The sequence below is a fragment of the Rattus norvegicus genome, chromosome 20, assembly GCF_036323735.1.
Source record: "Rattus norvegicus strain BN/NHsdMcwi chromosome 20, GRCr8, whole genome shotgun sequence".
In the NCBI taxonomy this organism is placed as follows: Eukaryota; Metazoa; Chordata; class Mammalia; order Rodentia; family Muridae; genus Rattus; species Rattus norvegicus.
In genome coordinates this window covers 4411571-4426965 of record NC_086038.1, presented here as the reverse complement: position 1 = coordinate 4426965, position 15395 = coordinate 4411571, and the positions used below count along the sequence as shown (strand labels likewise).

The 15395-nt window shown below is 47.0% G+C and overlaps 1 protein-coding gene and 1 long non-coding RNA gene across 45 annotated transcripts in view; both read left to right on the top strand.

The window, feature by feature from the left end:
* The window catches only part of Tsbp1 (testis expressed basic protein 1), a 57289-nt gene extending 42249 nt beyond the window's left edge, over window positions 1-15040 (top strand). For 39 of the 44 annotated variants that reach the window (XM_063279442.1, XM_063279440.1, XM_063279439.1 and 36 more), the window contains 8 exons: window positions 546-575; window positions 768-797; window positions 1237-1260; window positions 1718-1744; window positions 2248-2268; window positions 6070-6093; window positions 6992-7006; window positions 14171-15040. In XM_063279442.1, the coding sequence (XP_063135512.1) occupies window positions 546-575; window positions 768-797; window positions 1237-1260; window positions 1718-1744; window positions 2248-2268; window positions 6070-6093; window positions 6992-7006; window positions 14171-14790 (791 nt within the window). In that variant the 3' untranslated portion in view covers window positions 14791-15040. The remainder of the gene's footprint in view (window positions 1-545; window positions 576-767; window positions 798-1236; window positions 1261-1717; window positions 1745-2247; window positions 2269-6069; window positions 6094-6991; window positions 7007-14170) is intronic. The other 5 variants (XM_063279435.1, XM_063279431.1, NM_001113183.1 and 2 more) reach the window with 3 other exon arrangements.
* Window positions 7013-14164, top strand: LOC134483778 (uncharacterized). Its single transcript, XR_010060761.1, has 3 exons — window positions 7013-9383; window positions 11140-11160; window positions 11752-14164. It is a non-coding gene; the product is annotated as an uncharacterized LOC134483778 (long non-coding RNA).
* Window positions 15041-15395: the final 355 nt, after the last annotated feature.

Below are 15395 nucleotides of genomic sequence, written 5' to 3'. Positions count from 1 at the left end.
ACAAGTCTAACGCATGAGCTCAATCCTGAAACCACAAGGAAGAAGTAAAGAGTCAACTCCAGAAGTCCACCTCTGACCTCCAGTCATGTGTGTACACACCACACACAAACACACACACCTTACACCTACATGTACACAACACAGACATACACACATACATACTGCACACACACACCACAGACATACACACACACATATACACTTATACCACATACTCTACACCCACCACATACACCAAATAAATAAATTTTAAAATGTAAACATAAAACAGGGAAAAGTGAATGAGGAAAAATAAAAAGTAAATAATTCTCTCGAATGGACAAACTCCAGTTTCTATCAGTAAGTCCAGCTCTGGGACCCTACAACCTCCCCTTCCTGAACAGTCCTAAGGTCGATATCTTTAAGGGATATAAGACTTTGATTACCTTCTGTATTGAAAGCCACAATGTCACTGGACCCCTTCAGGTCTGCTGACTCACATAGGACAGTCTAAACAAGACAAAACAGTGGAAGAAGGAAATCTAAACCCAATCTCTGTCTCACAGGTTATCCACAGCCATCACTGAAGTCTAGCTGTGAGTTCTGCTCGATTTTCTCTTGTTTTCCTTCGTTACTGCTCTATGAGCAGGTCCTGCCCATTTCCCCGCCACATGCAGACACATGAGATGTGTGATCCCACTCTTACCCCTCACCCCACCCATTGCCTCTGCTCTGCAGACAGAACAGTGGGAGAAGGAAGTGCTAACTAAGCCAATTCTGTCTCACAGGTTATCAGCAATGTTCAGTCAAGCCTAGCTGTGAGTTCTGCTTGAATTTCTCCTGGTTTCCTTCGTTATTCTCTGAGCCGCGGCGCCCCCTGCCCACTTCTACACTGTGTGCAGACACACGAGATGTGTGATTCCCCACCCCACCACCCCACGCCTTCCCATTGCCTGTGTCGTCTAGCTTCACCTCCGCAGACAAAACTGTGGCAAAAGGTAAGTGCTAAACCCAGTCTGACTCAGCGGCTGTCAACAGTTATCAGTGAAGCCTAGCTGTGAGTTCTGTTTCCTTTTCTACTTTGTTTCCTTCTCTGAGCCAGCCCTGCCCATTTCTGCCCTTTGCACGCAGACAGGAGACATATGAGCCCGCTCCCACCCCCCACTCAGCCCCCTCCCCCCAGCCTGGGTCATCTCCCTTCACCTGTGCAGACCCCAGTGGGCGAGGAAGTACTAAAACTGGTTCTCTGTCCTACAGGCCAACAAGGAATGATGCCTCTCTGTGAGTGCCATCTGATTTTCTGTTTTCCTTCCTTACTGATCTCACTTCTGCCCAGGGTGCACATACCTGAGATGTGGGATCCCACCCCACCCCACTCCGCCCTCCCCATCGCCACCCACCCACCTCCTCACCGCCAATCCCTTTGCCTGTGTCATCTAGCTCCCCTTGTGCAGGAAACACTCCTCACCTGGCCTCAGATATGCTCCCCCAATAAGAACTAACATGTTTGTAGTTGCATGGTCTCCTTTAAGTCCTATAATGGTGTCATTATTAATCCCTATAAGTGGTTAGGAAACTGCGGCCAACTATTTACCCCTGAATAATACAGTTGTGGGACCTAATGCAAGCCTAGAGTTGTACACACACACACACACACACACACACACACACACACACACACACACCCCTGCTGCCTCCAAGTAAACCCCAAGCACTCACAGCTGCCCTTGCTTTTCAGGCCCTGAGTCGCAGACTTTACCCTTATGTAAGTACTAAGTGCTGTGCTTAGGTTTGATTCTCTTCACCTCGGTTGACCTGAGTGTGTCTCCAGCTCTCGCTACCTCCGGCCCACCTTCCCCACACTGCACGTACCTTCAGAATAGGATGCAAAGAAGCAATGAGCTAGTGTTTGCCACCCAAAGTCTAACTGCAAAATAGCAGAAGCCAGAAGATTTTTTTTTTTTTTGAGAAAGAATAATGGGTGTTAAGTGCAGGGTGCACCTCAGAGAGTGCAAGGAATCACAAAGCCCCAGCCCAGCCATCACTGGGAAGTCAGTGACCCAAAGTCGCTCAAGTCTATAAGGAAGGAGGCCTAGAGGTCATCTGCCCCTTCCTAATCACTGCTTAATCTTGCATATAAATGTGGGCTGGGACTGACCTCCATGGAGTCCTTCTGAAAGCACCCTTGCTTCTTAGCTGTTGGTTTTACTTAAGGAAAACTAAACAGATTTCTCTCTCTCTCTCTCTCTCCCTCTCTCCTTCCCTTAGTAATTACACAGAGAACTGGAGGTAAGTTTTTTTACTTTTCTACTGGGCTACGTAGGGAGGTTTCATGACTTTAGCTGGTTCCTCTTTTTTTTTTTTTTTCCTTTTTTTCGGAGCTGGGAACTGAACCCAGGGCCTTGCCCGCTCTACACCACTGAGCTAAATCCCCAACCCTGCTGGTTCCTCTTCTAAATGCTAAAAGTGAGATTTCTGTTTCTCACATCCATTTGTTTTCAGACTTCCCAGGGGCCTGCGGTTTCCCAGAGATGGGCTTCCCACTCCCCTTAATTACCGGGCTCTCTCCTCCTTATCCGGGCTTCCCACTTCCTCTATTAGCAGCTAGGCATCCTCAGGCACCTGAGACTCTGCTTAAAGCAGGCCCAAGGCTGATGATGAGGTGATGGGCCAGAGCTCAGAGCATCTCATAAACCAGGATCCCCCAGGATTCCTCATACTGAACTTAAAACGCAAAGTTCTTACCAAGGCCTTGTCAAAAACTCAAAATGCTCAGCAGGCACCATAAGCCAGTGTGGTGAGAAGCCTGAGATCTGTGGCAAATGGGCGTGGGGGGTGGGGGGAAGAAGGGCAATCAGGATGTCCCAGGGTCTGAAGAGGCTTGCTCCACCCAACATGTTCATTCCGGAAGGAAAAAAAAAAAAGCAGGCCTGAGGGTGGTGGCTCAGTTAATCCATGTTTGAGGTAAAATGTCCCAATCTTTAACCATGATAAGTATCTGGATCTGGCTGTAGACTGCAAACACACACGCTCCATTTCCACCCAAGCCCTCTCAGAGTAGAATTTTAGTGATTTCAGTGTTAGGACACAGAACTGGTTTGATGGATTTGGATTGATGCTTCTGACCTAGGCTTCTCTGAAGTCCCCATCCTCTCCTGCCCTCACTGCACAATGTACACACTTCAGTACAGGCCCAAGGACAGAGCTGCACACTCCAGATGTTCCGGATTAGGCCCTGGCCCTTGTGTCACTTTTTCTTGTGACAGAAAGCATCTTCAGGAAGAAGGTTTATTTTGGCTCATGATTTGAGGGTGGTCCAGCATGTCAGGGAAGGCAGGGCAGCAGGTGTGAGGGGACCCAGCATGCCACATTGCCTCTGCAGTCAGGAAATAGAGATGAATGTTACTGACCATACACTTTCTCCTCCATCCCTCCACATTCAACCCATGGGAGGTGCCATTCACATTCAGGATGGGTCTTCCCTCCTCAAAAAGAATCCTCTCTGTGGGGCTGGGGAGCTCTGCCTCTCTTAACTTTAAAAAAAAAAAGTGTATGCTGCTCTTGCAGCAGACCAGGGTTTGATTCCCAGCACCCAAATCCAGGGGCTCACAACCACCTGCAACTCCAGCTCCAAGTTATCCAATGGCTCTGGGCCTACAAGAGTTCCAGCTCTCACGCATATACCCACACACTGACTATAGTTATAAAAACAGAAAACTAGCTGGGAACTCTCTCACAATAGATATACCTGAGGGATGTCTCCTGGGTGATCCTACATCAGTCTAACAACAATGCATCTCCTAAAGAGTAAAGAAATGGACGCAGCACAGGGCACTCGGTAGAGCACGAGAGGGACACCAAAAGGCATAGTTCTCAGTCACATGCTTCCTCATGGGCAACAAAAGACTGTAATAAAAAGATTTTAATAAAACATACACCATAGACAGTTTGAAGAAAGAGAAGACATATATAAGAAAGAAAAGGGAAAGACAGACGGACAGAGACAGAGACAGAGACAGAGACAGACTTGGGGACCCAGGAGAGAACTCAGTGAGAATGCTCAACAATTTAGTCAACTAAGTACATGTACATAGTGGTGGTGCACATCTGTTGTTGTAAAAATATAAAAAATAAAAAAGTATTGTGGTCTTTTACCCCGGTAGGTTCACACCGCAGTGCCCCAAGATATCTGCTAGATACCTTGGCGGAAACACATCCCAACTCTGCAGCGGCCCAGTGTCTCCTGCCACCACACACTTTCCTACACTCAAACCGTCACATAAAAGAACACACAACACAATAACCTTTGACGCAAATGGTAAGATATAATTGCCCACTTAAACATACAAAGCCCAGTACCATCCATCCCTTAGGAACATTGATAACAACCTGTAAGTACACAGAGCGAGATCTTTAACTCAGCCTCCATTCTCCTGTCACCGCTTCTCTCTCTCCTCTCCTCCCCCTGTCCCTCCTTTCTGTTCTAGTTTCCTCCTCTTCCTTCAAACTTCTCTCCCGCCCATCCTTCCTTCTCCTCCAATGACAGGCCTCCTTCTATCCTGTGCCTGCCCCTCACCTGTACTTTACAAATTCAATGGGGAGGTGGTTCCGGTGAAGTCAACTGAGTCCTGAGTACTAAGCAGCTGTCCTTGGGGCAGTAAAATTAGCATCAAAATACAGATAACTCCAGGGCAAACCACGACACACATCTGTGATCCCAACACTCCCCAGGCAGGCAGATTAAGCTCTGAGTTCAAGGCCAGCCTGGTCTACAGAGTTCCAAGACAGCCAGGGCTACCTACACAGAGAAACCCTGTCTTGAAAACCAAGTGAGAAGGGAGAGAGGAGAGACCGAGGCAGGAAGGGCGTAAACCAAAATCTAGCCTGAGCAAGACCTTCGCTAGCCACCACCCACCTCTGGAAGTCCCTGCAGAACCTCGGAATTGCACTTTAGGATGTAAAGAAAGACTTTGTGCGTATGCATAAGAACTCACGCACAGGGTTATGAAATTGTTCATTTAAAACTTATTGAGCATATGTTTCTATATTTGCATGACTGAGGAAAACCCCAAACTGTAGTATTAAATGATATTTACAGAGACCAAGCTTTTTAAAGATGACTCCAAAAACTTAAAGAAGCAAGCTTATCAAAGGCTCTTACTCATCTCTACCAGTTTTCTCAGAGCACGTGTGAAAAAATGTTCTACTCTATGGGGCAACCATCGGTCCTTGGCCATTAGCTTGAATGCGGTTGTTTTGTTTTGTTTTTCTCAAAACGACAAGAGAAAGAATAAAGCAAAAGCACCTAAGGGGGCCTGAATAATGGAGGAGCCAGCAAGAGAGCCAGCCTTCCCAGCAAGAGAGCCAGCCTTCCGTTGGGGCACTGGGGGGAAGGGCGGCCCTGCTGTGGTTTCCTCTGTCCATGGTGAGATTTGAAGGCATCCATCCCCCTTCCAGAACCAAAGCCCTTTCAGTCAAAGGTGCAGTTCTCAGCTAACAAAGCCACTGCCTCAAGGGCCCTTGCAGCCTTGAATTCACAAGAAGCAGAGGCGACTCACAGCAGTGCTGCCGCCTAGCCTGAGGTAGCATAAATTCAGACTCACGTCTAGTAGTACTGCAGCTTAGCTCTCCATGAACAAAGTGGGGTGGCTTCGCCCATGAACAAAAACCCATGAGCAGTCTCGGGAGAATTTTCAGTATCTGTACAACCGTATTCACGCTTCAGAAAGCCGCTTCACCAGTAAAGGCTCTTGCTGCCAATCCGGACGACCTGAATTCCATCCCCAGGACACACACGGTGGCAAGAGAGAGCCAACTCCTATAGGTCGATGCCCACAAGTGAGCATCAAACGACAGTGAAGGACCAAAGCAGCTCAACTCATGCACCCTGGGTCATTTCCTAACTTACCCAGAGACCAGATGGGAGAGGACGCGTGAGCCTCATCCTAGCCTCGGACCCTTCTTTCCTCCCTGCTGAACCTCCCTGTCTTAGTCAGTTTGCAAGACTCATCCAGATAATACACTCATGAACAAATATTTCTGTTACATAAGAAACAAATCAATATACTAATCTGTCTTTTTTCATTAAAGCAAGACGTGGACCACCTATAATACGTAAGTCCCGTACTTTGTTTTCCTTAATTGTACTGTCACTAACTTCCTGCCACTGAGCCCCATTGTTCACCGTGTGATTGTACCAAGACCCACCATTTCTATGGTCTACTAGCTTTCTAGCACCCCTCACTCTCTGGTTTCTGGTTTCCTTACCCCTGCTCCCAGCAGCCTGCTCTCAGCTATCTGTAGCCACACCGAGGCGATAAGGAAACCGCTCTGTGCCTGTTGCTATGATGCTACTGCTCGGTACTTACCTTGTGCCGCGCAGTGAACTTGGTACTTAGTGTGTGCCTGTGTATTACATCCGAGAAGTTACTACCGCTAACACACACAGGAGGAAATTGAGTTAACATATTCCAGCACAGTTGTTTATACTAGGTCTACTTAGCTGGCTCTTAAGCCAGAAGCTGGGAAATAATGGCCCCCGCCCCATGAAATACTTACACTTAGAGGCACAGCATTTTCTAAAATGAACTTAAAAGCAACTGAGCCCCAGTAGAAGAGCCCCAGTTAGGGGTTGGGGATTTAGCTCAGTGGTAGAGCGCTTGCCTAGGAAGCACAAGGCCCTGGGTTCGGTCCCCAGCTCCGAAAAAAAGAACCCCCCCCCCAAAAAAAAGAAGAGCCCCAGTTTAGCCCCAATGGAACACAGTCTTTGCAAAGAGGTGAAAAGGAAGACGGATAAGAAAGCATAGAGATGAGAAAAAACCTAACCGAATTCTCAAACCTCTGGGGACCAAATCAGGAAAGAAAATCGTCTCTCCTGGTTGGCACGCCAGATACGGGGACTGCTGCGGTCCCATGTGGCCCTTTTGCTAGAGTGCGTTGCAGAATTTAAGAAGTACTGTGCTCCTCGTCTAGAAGTTGTGTTCTCATCTCTTCTCCCCTTTCTTTTTCACAGTGAAAAAGCATTCAGGTAAGTGCTGTGTCTGCCCACTTCTTGGGCTGCCTTTGCCAGGGTGCCAGACGTCGAGTCTCTCTAGCTTTATATTGCTCAGCTCCCTCTAAAGTTGCGGCTTTTAGAAAGCACAGACCCTACAGACAGCGAGCCGCCTGCCTGAAGGTGGCTGGAAGTCAGGTACTCTCCTTCTGAACATTTTTAAATCAGGTTATTTTGCTTATGATTTATTCACAATGGTGGAAGAGTGGTTCTGTTGGTTGGCCACTGTGTATAGCTTGTATATGTATATGATGTCACCACACCAAACTAGTCAGCACCCTCATTCTCTACACGCCCCCTTCTCTTTGTTCAGCATTTGTCACCCTCTGCCGACTCCTTCCAGAACATGGAATGCTTTGTTGGGAACTACCCGCCCTCATCATGGCAGGCTGGAAAGTATCCCTGCTGTTTTGAACAGTTTTCACAAAATGTCACCTATGGGAGGGAAAAAAAATATCACCTGCTATTTTCCTTGTTAAAGTTTATAGGTAACTGGGATTTTTAAGAAAGAAAAGTTAGAAATGGCTGGAATCAAATTGAATTAGCAAAGTTAAGTCAGCTGAGGAAAAAAAAATGGATGTTCTACTGAGCTCCAACAGGGGCCCAGATAGAAAAGGGGTCAGCCCTCCAAGAGTTCACTCCTGCACTTAAATGTCTCTCACATGTTTCATGTCCAAAGAGGTTGAGAGAAAGGCAAAAAGTGGTCTCCTGCTCCTACATCTGACCACTAACAAAGACTTCTTAAGAGAAGTCGTATCTCTACCCTCACTGAAGAGGACTGTGAGGATCTCTTGCTCCGCACTGACTTCACCAACCACTGCAGTTCCAAGAAAAATCCTTTGTTTGATAAGTAGGGCACCTGCTTGCTGCGGGCTTGTCTGTCTCCACGTTAGGGTAGATCACAGGGCCTCCCAAGGGGCAGAATCTCCCGATCTTTAAAGTGTAGGGCACAACAACTAGCAGCGGAAACATCCGCACGACACTATTATCCTGGTAAGTAAATGTTTTTACGGACTTAGGAAGACTCCGAGTGACAGCAGAGTAGAACCAGCATCTACAAGTCACCCTCTGACTCCAACATGCACACTGCAGCTCACGATGCTCAGAGACCGCGGGGCAGGGGTGTATAAATAAAGGACTCATGTAGGAAGCCAGGGGTCACCTGCTACTACCCAGGCAGGCTCCCCAGCCAAGTTGCCCTAGAGCGTCCCAACAGCTCACAGAGTCCTGCCCCTTTGACTAAGTGGAAGGAAATTGGCAAACAGAAGTTAGAGTTGTGTAAGCTCTCTCAACTCTTCAACAAAGAGAATGCATTTTTCAACTCAGTACACAGGGACGGTGACTGGCAAAGCAGTAAGGGCCTGGAGAGATGAAGTAACAAAACAGGAGAGGGGAGCCCGCCCCCCAAAGCCAGAGAAAGGGAGCTTGCCCAGCTGCTACAGTATTTCATTTTTCCAGCGAAACTTGTCACCAAAGTGGATAAAAAGGAAATGTCTGCTCACCCTTTCAAAATGCCCATGTTACTGTTAGAAAAACAATTCTGGGGCTGGAGAGATGGCTCAGCCGTTAAAGGCTAGGCTCACAACCAAAAATATAAGAAAAACAGTTCTCTATTGGGAGGAGTGCCTCTAGCTATGAACACCCCATCCTCATCCTCTACTGAGAAATCTGTTCCTAATTACTAATTACTGGAGACGTAAACACTTGACAGAAAGATTGAGGGGGGAAAAATCTCCCAAACAACTTTTTTCCTAATAGCTTTTCTCCCTTTTTTGTAAATGATTTATGTATTTATCGTTTATGTGCATTGATGTTTTGCCTGCATGTTTGGCTATGTGAGGGTTCAGTTCCCCTGAAGGTAATTATAAATGGTTGGGAATTTCTATGTGGGTACTGGGGGATGGTCCCTCCAGTGCTCTTAACCATTGAGCGATCTCTGAAGCCCAAAAGGGCTTTTCATAAGACCTGAGACTCTCCATGCTCAGGAAGAGAAGCTATGGAGGTTACACCAGGCAGACGGATAGCCAAGAGGAGTGCGGGACACACAGACTGGAGGAGGGGAAGAGAGGTGGACAGGATGGGGAAAGGGGAACTGAACACAAGGTAGCCAAGTACATCACACCAGCCCCTTCCTTTAGAAAAGGCTCAGGCCTCTTACCATAGAGAGCTTCCCCAGGGAGGTCTGTGGTCCGCAGAAGCTTGCTGATTAACTCTTGGGAAAAACAAACAAACAAACAAACAAACAAACAAACCAACCAACCAACAAAACAAGAGCCTGTAACCTTGTTTCGATTATTCTGCTAATGTGTTTTTTCTTTCCTGTTGTCCTGTGAGGTCGACCCAAGCCTTTTTGGTAAGTTATTTATTCCTCTTATTTCTGCATTTCAGTATTACTCCTTTCCCAGAAGTAAAAAGATTTCAGACATGTGTTTTCCAACCCCTCTCCTTCTGTGTTGTCCAGAATCCCTTAGACACTGAAGAATTTACTATGTCATGTACACAGTGTCTAGCTGGCAGTGAGGGAGCGGAGGGAGCAGGCTGCAAGGAAGAAGGCATCGAGGCCCTGAATGCTGGTGGTGGCTTTAAGGACAATTAGTGCTGAGACTTTTGACAGAGATCCTGCTTTCAGTTATCACTAGCCCTTTAGAAAGACAAATGTGCCCTGTGCCATGAGGTCCCCATAACTCCTCTTACAGAAACACACTGGTCAGAGTGCAGGATGTGTGCCTCCATTACTGTACTTCCTGATGGAGAATTTTCAAGGAAATCTTTCACTGATAAATGCAGAATCTGTTTTCCCCACCACTTCCTTAAAAACCTGTTTTTTTGTTGTTGTTGTTTTGGTTTGGTTTTTTGGGTTTTTTTTGTTTTGTTTTGTTTTGTTTTGTTTGCCCCTTTCCCTCCGCATTGGTCTCTCCAGCAGTCTTAGCTTTTCAGGGTCAGGTCAAGGTAGACAGTCCCCACCTATTAGCTGAGAAGTCAATATTCGTCTCTTCCCAGCAACACCTACTTTCACACATGGCATTGCTGGTAGCAGAAATGCTTAGTTAGCCCTTCGTTGCGCTGCCAGAGGCTCTCTGGGCAGACATGACCTCCTGCAAGCACCATATGGTTGTGAGAGAACTGGGTTTTTAATGAAATAATAGCCTGTTAGCATTAAGACATTTTGTTTAGGGCACTAGGGGGAGCAGTGAGCCCAGCCTGGGTGACATTCTCCAGTGAATTCACCCACCTCTCAGCTGATTTCTGTAGCCGGCCTAACCCCACAAAGACAGCACTTTTATCAAGTGTTTCAGCTCCTCCCCTAAATGCCCTCTGAACAAAGAGGAACTGTTGACCTTGCTTGTGACCTCTAACTCTTGAATGACATGGCTCACTACTGCATCCTCTCAGCTGTACATCGATTCCTACGGCTGTGTTGTGTGGTTATTGTTTTATCCTCAATCACAACATGAGCTTACCACAAAAAGAGGGAGGGGTGGGGTTAAAGACAACTCAGACAGTTGCAAACGAGCAGTCCTTGCAGGATGTGGTGAAAGAGAATAGGGAACCAGGTGGACTCCACGGATAAAGGAGCTTGCCGCTGAGACCAGCAATCCAAGTTCAAGCCCCCAAACCTACATGGCTTTAGAATTCTCATTAAACCCCAGAGACTGTCAAAAATAGAAACTGTAGCCAACGTTTAGAGACGTGGTTCCATGAGCTTTCTGTGCTGTGAGTGAACACGGAGATGTTGCTCAAGATGATGACTGTGTAAAATGAAGGAAATTAAAAGAAGATGCCATTAAGAAGGGGCTTGTGATAGGAACCAGTAAGTCTCCTGAGAGTAGGGGCGCCCTGGCTTGGTTAAGAATCTTTTCTTTTCTCTTTTTGAATTTCATTTTGTGAAGGGAAAAATGGCCATTATTCCTGTAACTGATCCCACAGGCCATAAAGATGCCCTGGGTACCTGAGCTGTTAAAACGGGGCTCAGACCAGCTAACAAGAGCACGTGCTTGGGGGCAGAGCCCCTCACTAAATCCCCTCTCTGGCCTTACAAGCATGTGTTTTAACGGGACCCTAGTACATAATTTCTTTTAAGACTAATTTGTTTCCTTTTTTCTTTTAAGGGTTCTCACCGAACAGCTGGGGTAAGTCCAGGTCGTCTCTCTCAGGCTTCCTCTGGTATGGGTGCTATTCCTGACCTCCACTTACACTGGTACCTTTAGACACCCAACCACTGAACTCAGTGGCAAAACATTTTCTGTGCCTTCCCCTCCTCATTCGCTAGTGTAAGTTTAAATCTTTTCATCTGCCTGCCTCCCCCCTGACCATGTCTCTCCAGTCCCTCAACCTTCAGTATTTCCTGAGACAGGGGCTTGAAACGAAGCCAAGGTCTTGAAATCTGGCCTAAAGATCTCCCGTTTCAAATCACAACTGAAAAATGGTTCAGGTGAGGGTAGGGAGGGTGTCTTCGTATGCCAAAGAATGGAGTTGTAAACGCACAGGAAAGCAAAGCATTTCCCACACTGAACCCAGTGGGCTCAGACAGCAGTGAGGACATCCCATCCAGTGCAGTGAGGACATCCCATCCAGTGCAGTGAGGACATCCCATCCAGTGCAGTGAGGACATCCCATCCAGTGCAGTGAGGACATCCCATCCAGTGCAGAGGCCTGGTACTTGGGTAGGAAGGAAAAGCCAACAGCCACTGATGATTTCCCTTTGCTTTTCTCTCTTGCAGTTGACAGCTCCTGGGAACTCAGTAAGTTTGCATGACTCCCTTGCCTCCCCTTCTTCTGTGATTAACAGCCTGTAGTTTCTGTTCCCAGATTCTCTTGGAATGCATATTCTTCTACCTGAGTCATTTTGCCTTCAATAGTTCCCTCTTGCTTCAGTTTTGGGTCCTTCTTGTCTATTTTCCTTTTGGAGTAAAACACAGTGTCCTATCTCTGATTCAATTACTGTGGAAGAACACGGGTGGCCAACCTGCCAGCGTGTAGTCCAGCGATTCTCAGCCTGCGGGTTGAGACCCCTTTGGCAAACCTCTATCTCCAAGAAATATTTACATTACAACTCCTAATAGTCACAGAGTGTAATTATAAAAATAGTCTTATGGTTGGAGGGGTTCACCACATGAGGAGCTGTATTAAGGGGTCATAGCATTAGATAGGCTGAGACCCACTAATAGTGTCTGTCATAACTTGAGGTCTGCTGTCCTGTGCTCTGTTCTGGCAAACTGACTGTTTTCACGTCAAATGAAAAATGCTCTCAGGTTTTGTTATACCTGGGCAGAACTGGCAGCGCTAGTCTGAGGATGTGACTCTTACTGAGTGAGACAAAGTCCTCTTCTCTGTGGCACAAGTGAGGTTAGCCTTACCCTCTGAGTGGGGAATAGAAAGAAAGCAGTGCTTGAGGACATGTGCTGCTCTCCTGAAGGCTTGAGTTCAGTTCCCAGCAGCCACAGGAGCTGCAACTCCAGCAGGTCTCCCAGGGTGCCCATATACACAGCACACTCTGTCACGGACATAAATAAACACAAGTAAAGATAATTTTCTAAAGAAAAGCTATTGAAAGATTGGTTGTCTTGGATAATCCCCGCTGATGTCTCTTCTGTGTTTTGTTTTTTAGCACTGCCTCCTATGGTAAGTTCCCTAACTATTGTCAGATTATGGGGTTCCCATATTCTCTGCACTAGACAGGTCTACTCACAAAAGTGAGGCATATGATGCTAAAGGTCACATCAAACATTCCTCTTTTTCAAAACCTAAGGCTTCCAGTATCTGCGCTGCCAGTTCTGCCCAGTATTGCTGCAGGGGAGTTGAAGCCCTGAAAAACAGCAGTAACCCCTGACCCTCCCCTCAGACCATTTCCTGAGCATCTCCTAACCCATCTCCAGCAGAACATGAGACAAACACGTTCAGAACCCAGTAGTTCATAGAACTCCTCTGTTTTTATAAGTGGAGGGCCCTCTGGTCATAATGAAGTCTCACCTCCTTTCTACTGCCTTCTAAATGACTTTGACAATCAGTAGGTACCAAGCCCCTGTACACACTGAGCCTTCCTTTCCCAGCAAGAACCCTCACCACTTACTTTGGTAGCTTAGACCAAACCACAAAGTTTGTAGGTTTTATAGACCACACAGAAGTCACTGCACAGGGGGGCTGGCTAATTGAATGGACCTGAAGTTCTGACAGAGCATGCTAACACATACACCAAGAAGTAGTTGAAAAAGATAAAGCTGATTCACAGGTTCAGTTCCCAGCCCCACCCTGAGCATTACTGGATCCACTCATTTCATTTTTCTGCACCTTGGTTTCTCCATCTGTAGAACTGAGATAACAGCAGTGTCCACTTTACCTGGCTATTGTGAAGACCAGGCTACTTAGTAGAATGTTCAGGAGACAGGTGCTGGGCTGGGCAGGAGAGACAATGACTTAATAGTTAAAAAAAGTTACATATTACTCTCAAAGAGGACCTGGTTCCCTGCACCCTTGTGGTGACTCACAGCTGTCCATAACACCAGGCCTAGAGGATCTGTCGCTGTCCCCTGCCCTCCAAGAGCACTCCACAGACATGGTGCACTTTCACCAAAAACACACACTTACCACCAAAGAAGTAAGTCTAACAATGTATGGGAAGTGGGTGCTGAGACCTGGTGAACAGTTAATGGCTATCAGCTAGAACCATCCTGACTTGTACATGATGAACTATGCTTCTGTCAGCAGGGAAAGCACATTTGAGTTTCCTTCTGTTTTAAGAGATCATTGCTTCTTCCCACAGTAATTCTGTTCTGACTTCTCCCCAAGCTCCAGACTCATTATCCTCCCAGCCACTGGTCAGTGGCCTGACCTACTGAGTGAGTGGTGGATTCTTCCCCATCTCAGTTTACCTTTCTCTCACTGGCCTTCCAGTTCACTGAAGAGAGTCCAGAATTGTATCGATAGTATCTACATCTTATTTTCAGCTATCAGTATCTGTCATCTAACACCTTAAGTCACATTAATGCCTACGCTGTGTGATGCCCATCTGGGGGCAAGATTTCCAGTTGTCCTCAGTTTTCTAAGGAAAAAAGGAAGTCAGCCCTTGGGGGAGGGAGGAAGGAAATGCTGGAGCCCCGAATCACATGTTTCCTCCTTGTATGCGCAGTCCCGTCCCCAAAGGCCAGATGATGAGGCACGGAGGGAGCGTGACCTTCCAGGAAGACAACGGAGACACAATGAAGTGGAGAAGATGCCAGTGCGAGTTCTGCTGTCCTAAGAGATACGAGTCGCACATGGCCCACCAGCGACGAGAACCCATATGGTGTGAAGAACCAGCGCCGCAGCAGCAGCAGCAACAGCAGCAGCAGCAGCAGCAGCCACAGCAGCAGCAGCAGCAGCAGCAGCCTCCTCCTACTCCTCCTCCACGAAGACAAGAATCTCAAGTAAGATTTGACCAAAGAAATGAAAACTGCTATGACGCCCAGACCATTTGTTATGAAGAACCATTCCTTTTCAGAAGACTGGAGTCCCTGATAAGGAAGAACCAAGACGGGATAGTAATAAAGCAAAATGAAGGCGGCCTCCTGATAAAGAAGGCTGAGGACCACCCATCAGAACACAAAAAGAAAGGGAAACCCAAGAAGTCATCAGAACCCCAAGACACTGACTCGGATTCAAGTGCACCACCAAGCTCAGATCAACCTGAAGCAAAACCCGAACCACAACCAGACGAAGGGGAGGAGAAGAAACAAAAGAAAGAAAAGAAGAAAAAGAAGAAAAAAGACAAAGGCGATGGGTGATAGGGCAAAACACGACCTCCAATGTGATCTCCCCATCAGATACAAGCCGTGTCTGCCCTCACCCCAGTGCATCATGGTTATCAAATTCATTCCCTCTAGACATCTTCATTTTTTGCTGTTCTGAGGTTTGCCCTTACTACACCTCCCTGCCGCAATCTTCATCTTCCAAATTTTGCTTTATTAGTCAAAATATATAATCCAATTAAGAAAGATGGTGTTTTCTGAAATAAAACCTTTACTAAATATCTAATAAGTTCCTTTGACAGTGTTCTATCTCTAGCTGAGCCAGTTGACTTTGTGACCTTGGTTGCAAACACTGTATTAGCACATACAGGGAGGGAGGGGAAGGATAAAAGAGAGGGAGGAGGGAGGGAAGGCAGGGGTGGGAGGAGAAGGAAGGAGAGGAAGAGGAAACCAGAGTTCAATTCCCAGCACTTGTATCTGGTGGCTGACTCACAACCACCTGGAATTCTGTTCTGTGGCATTCCATGCCCTCTCCTGGCACCAAGTACACACACACACACACACACACACACACACACACACACACACACACACACACACACCCTAACAGCAAACCATCGTGGCTGTAGCCAGGAAGCCCA